Raw genomic sequence first — 5,362 nt, 5'->3', positions numbered from 1 at the left:
ATATATAGGGTGGGTCTATTATGATAACACCCCTTAAGAGTCTTATTCTAATACACCCACCTTATTCTGCACATCCCCTACCACAGCGCCGCCGCCCCTCCCCTCCCCACCTTCTACCGCGGCAGCGGCCTGGGAGCGCCGCCACCCCTCCCCTCGCCGCCTTCTACCATGGCAGCGGCTTGGGAGTGGCGCCGCCCCTCCCCTCCCCCCTTCTTCTGCGGCAGCGGCCTGGGAGCGCCGCCGCCCCTCCCCTCCTTGCCTTCTACCGCGACAGAGGCCTGGGAGTGATGTCGCCCCTCCCGTCCCCGCTTTCTCCCGCGGCAGCGGCCTGGGAGCGGCGCCGCCCCTCCCCTCCCTGGCTTCTTCCGCGGCGGCGGCCGGCAGCGACGCCGCCCCTCCCCTCTAGGCCTTCTTCCGCGGCAGCGGCCAAGCAGCGCCACTGCCCGTCGCCTCTTCAGCGGCAGCAACTGAGCAACGCCCGTTGCTGCCTCGACATCAAACCAATTCGAGCAAGGAGGACTGTGTGCAAGGTTCCTTTATCCATGACAGCTTCTTGGATTAAGTCTGCAACGACCTTCAGAGAAAATCCTCCATCTCCGTTCACCTTGAGCAACGTCCAGACCGCTCATGAACTTCTGAAGGGCAAGTGGACTGCACGGGCGAATGCAAAAGTTGTGCAGACGGATGAGAAGGGAACTTCCTCCTGCAAACGCAAGAAATCACTGCAACACGAGGTAAGCAATACACTTCCTCTACTTCCTCCAGACAAAGCAGTACATGCTGTCCAGTACGCCTCCAAAAATGATGCAGTGCGGTTGCTTCGGTTCGTTGCGGGAAAAAATGCAGTGCACTTGCTCGGTTATGTAGTACGCTTGCTTGGTTATGCAGTACGCTTGTTAGGTTCATTACGGATAACGATGCAGTGCCGTTGCTTCAGTTCACCTTGCGGGGTGATGCAGTCAGCGTGCAATACTTCGCAGTACCCTTTCAAACACATTGCAGTTCACATGATTCAGTTCATTTAACCTGACAATGCAGCTCAGTCATTTTGTGTGCAGGAAATGACGTTCAGCAGATACAAAATGCCACGCATAATTGACAACACTGAGAACAACAACTTTCAGAAGAGTAAAGCTTCTTCTGAAAGAGATCCTGGCTGGGTTACCCCTGAGGTTCCTTGAGGATTCTTCACGACAACAAACAGGGTGCAGTACTCTCCGGAAGAGGATTTATTCCAGGAAGAAGAGGTAGTCGAAGATGACGATGATGTCACATTCGTCTGGGAGGGCACTCACCGACGGGATGATGAAGATGATGACGATGAAGATGAGCCAATAATAGTTCTCAACCCAGAGTATAAGCACGAGTTCACTACATTTGGACAGCATGTCCGAACAGACAATGATGATGCAGTTGAACACGATGTTGCAGTAGATGATGATTATGACTATGATGATGTGCCACCGCTCCAAAAATTTCAAACCAATCCACTAAGACATCGTCACAACACTGGATTACCATCACGTCCACCTGCTGCACCCCATAACAGAGCTCAGCGTCCACCTGTTGCACCGAAAAACAGAGCTCCAAGCAGACCTGCTGCATCAACTTCGACACTGCGACCACCAACGGTGCCTTGGTCAAAAGTCAACAGCAGGTACAAATCCTCCTCACTATTGCCACCGCGAGATCCTCAACTACACAGATCTGCTATAACCCCGCCATGTCCAATACAACCCGGCGAGCTGCAAACACCATCGGGTGAATGACTCTACACACATGTAAGTTTATGTTCTGAAAATAATAATAACAGTTGCAGTCCATTCAGATAACATTGCAGTGCACACTGATATTTCTTGTGAGGTTTGACCTAGCATCTAATACATTGGATTCTTCTGAAAACTTAGGAACATTGCAATGCTTTATTAAACTCGTATGCACTCCTCGTATTTAAAAATAAGAAACAGAACAAATGATCTCATAGAGTATTGCACTTAATGCAGGATAAAAACATGCCGCTGAACCTCATACATGCCGCTGGAATGAAGTTCACCACGTACGACAAGGCATGGGACTTTTACAACAATTATGCAAGATGTACAGGGTTTGGCATACGCAAGAGGGCAAAACATAGGACAAATGCCTACATTGTCTGCTCAAGAGAAGGGACGCACAAGCAGACTATGTCAGATTATCACCGGAAACGTCAGAAGACATCAAAAAGGATTGACTGCAAGGCAAAGATTAGAGTCAAAAAGAGGAAGGATGGCAAATTTGTGATAGAAATGGTTGAACTCAACCACAATCACAAGATGCTGGAAAGCCCCGAGATGCTTTTGCACATGCGATCGCACAAAAAAGACGATCCTTTGATAGACCAGTTAGTGAAAGACATGCAACTGGACAACCACACACACACTCAGATGATGTCAACGCTGTCGCGTATGTCCGGTGGTCTGCAGTACATGGGACATACTAGCCGCGACTGGGTAAACAAGTAAGCACATCACAGAGCATATCACTTGAGCATTCTGTCGGTAATTATTTCCTGTTTGATGAGATGAGTTTGCATTGCGTTTGAAAATGCAGGAAACAAAATTTTGCCAGAGAAGAGTCCCAAGACGACGTCAAGAAACTTCTGGATTTCTTCGAGAAGATGCAGAAGATAAACCCAGAGTTCTTCTATGATTATGACATTGATGCAGATAACCGTGTAAGAAACGTCTTTTGGGCCAACGCAAGTTGCAAAGGATCGTATGAAGATTTTGGAGACTGCGTTACATTTGACATGACGTATAAAACTAAAAAATTCCAAATGCCGCTGGGAGTCTTCGTGCGAGTGAACCATCATCTACAGAGCACCATATTTGCTGTTGCCCTCGTGCGAGATGAAACAATACCATCGTTCAAGTGGGTTTTCAAAACATTTCTGAGGTGTATGAACAACAAGCCTCCAATCTGCATGCTCACAGGTACAAAAAAACAACAACACCTGCATACTTATATTTCTTCCATATATCTTACACACACCAAAAAACTTAATAAAAGAACACTATTTGTGCCTTCTCAGACCAGTGTTCTTCGATGAAGGCAGCATTAAAAACTATCCTCCCACATACACTGCATAAGTTGTGTCGGTGGCATATCATGAAGAATTACAAAGACCACCTCGCCTTGCTGTATAAGGCGCACGAGAAACTCAAGGATGACCTCAATGCAGTGCTGAACCACCCACTAATGCCGTCAGAATTTGAACGAGCATGGAAGGACCTCAATCAGAGATACAACTTGCAAAACGACGAAGTGATGAATTCGCTGTGGGATGACAGGAACGAGTGGATCTCGGCTTACTACAAGGAAATTTTCTGTGCTCGGATGACTTCCACGTAGAGAAGCGAGAGCATGAACCGCATACTAAAGAAAAACTTTGTCAAAGAGAAGCATGATCTCCATCTGTTTGCTCAGCAGGTGGACAAGTGCATTCAGACCAGGAAGGCTGTCGAGCACGCACAGACAGTAGCAAATGAGGTAAACAAAATGTCCATAAAAAACTGCTAAAATATAACTACAAAAATAAACAATTTTTTCATATCTCTGGTTCATAACAGTGCATTTATGATCATGCAGTCAGAGGTAAAGACAACAACCCAGTTTGGGTTCGAAGTTCAGCTATTAAAAGTGTATACAAGGGCAGTGTTTGCAGATTTCAAAGAAACACTCTACCGTAGCACTACATTCAGAGCAGAATGGTGCCCTGAGAACCTGCCATAGTATCTCGTACACCACTACAACAGATCGGATGCATTTGACTGGGCAAGGCATAATTTCCAAGTGGTCGCCGATGAAAAGAATGGTGTCTACGAATGTGAGTGCAAACTCTGGACACACACAGGTGCGACTCCTAGCAAAAAAAATTCTAGTTTCTGATAGTCATGCACGAAAGCTCACTTACTGAACTTTAAAAGTAGACATGCATGAGTAATTTACAAAACCAAATGAAGTTCACTTCTTTAAAATGAACAAATAACGAAAAAAATATGTGTTTATTAATTTCATGCAGTTCACTTACAAAACAAAGAAATCATGTGTTGTCTGCAGGGCTCTTTTGCGTCCATGTGTTATGCGTGCTTTCTCATTTGAGAGTACTCAAGATTCCTGAGGTGTACATCATGAAAAGATACACCCGTAACGCAAGGTCAAATGCAACGTTTGACATGAGAGACTATGAACAAACAACACCAGATGGAAGCTCGCTTTTTTGCCGTAGAAAATTGCTCACAGAAATAGCAATGGACCTTGCAAACAGAGCAACAAGGTCCGACGCTGGGTGCCACAGAGTCTGGTATGAGGGCACTGATCGAGGAAGTTGATGTGCTCAACGAAGAAGAAGAAGAAGCAAAACTAAAGCAAGCAGAGAAATCCCAGCATGACAATAATGCCGAGCAAGTAGAAAATACCGAACACAACGCAACTGGCGCTATCAGAAAAGAAACAATTCTTCCACCTCCTGTTTCAAACACAAGAGGAAGGAAGAAAGGGGGCGACGCAACCCAGAAAAATGTTGCATGCAAGGAGAAAAATGATGACAAAAACAGTAAGCCACAGCCTGAGCTGGACAGTGATGGTCACCCACTAGGAATAAGGTGCAAGACATGTAATGAAATCAGCGACCACAATTCCAGGACATGTACAAAAAGACATGAACAAGAAAAATGAGGACATGGCGATGCACAACCAAACAGAAATTCCACTCACAACACTAAGAAATGGACGAAACCGAGACGTTGTAGCATCTGCAAAAAGAGGAAGAGACAAAATTCAAGAACCTGTCCCAAAAGAACAAGTTCAAATGAGGAAGACGAAGAAGATGAAATCAAAGAAGAAGATGGTGACACGACTGAAGAAGAAATGGCTTATGAAGAAGCAGATGAAGAAGAGGAGGAAGAAGAAGAGAGTGAAGAGGACGAAGAACATGAAGAAACAATGCCAACAAGACCACCACAAGGGAATGCTGCTGTACCGAAACAACCGAGAACGACAACACTTTAAAAAAACAAGGTAGGAGCACGAAAGGATGCAGTTCACAGCACTGGAAAACGAAAGCCGCCATCAACCAGCACGCGGGGAGCAAAGAAGGATGCAGTTCATAGCGCTGAAAAACAAAAGCCGCCATCAACCAGCACGCGGGGACCAAAGAAGGATGCAGTTCATAGCACTGTAAAATGAAAGCAGCCATCAACCAGCACGCGAGGAGCAAAGAAGGATGCGGTTCACAGCGCTGAAAAACAAAAGCCGCCATCAACCAGCACGCCAGGGGCTACAAACACAACGGTGCAGAGACAAGAACTAGCAACACCACCAC

At 46.2% G+C, this 5,362-nt stretch overlaps 1 protein-coding gene across 1 annotated transcript; it reads left to right on the top strand.

Annotated features, from left to right (window-relative positions):
• Positions 1-287: 287 nt before the first annotated feature.
• On the top strand, positions 288-3,390 carry LOC109751427 (protein FAR1-RELATED SEQUENCE 5-like). Its single transcript, XM_020310319.1, has 5 exons — positions 288-734; positions 1,059-1,172; positions 2,004-2,497; positions 2,590-2,972; positions 3,071-3,390. The coding sequence occupies exons 1-5, from the start codon at positions 288-290 to the stop codon at positions 3,388-3,390; spliced, it is 1,758 nt and encodes a 585-aa protein (XP_020165908.1).
• Positions 3,391-5,362: the final 1,972 nt, after the last annotated feature.

This window comes from Aegilops tauschii, chromosome 2, assembly GCF_002575655.3.
Source record: "Aegilops tauschii subsp. strangulata cultivar AL8/78 chromosome 2, Aet v6.0, whole genome shotgun sequence".
Lineage (NCBI taxonomy): Eukaryota > Viridiplantae > Streptophyta > Magnoliopsida > Poales > Poaceae > Aegilops > Aegilops tauschii.
The sequence above is the reverse complement of the archived record's forward strand: the minus strand, read 5'-3'. Positions and strand labels throughout refer to the sequence as shown.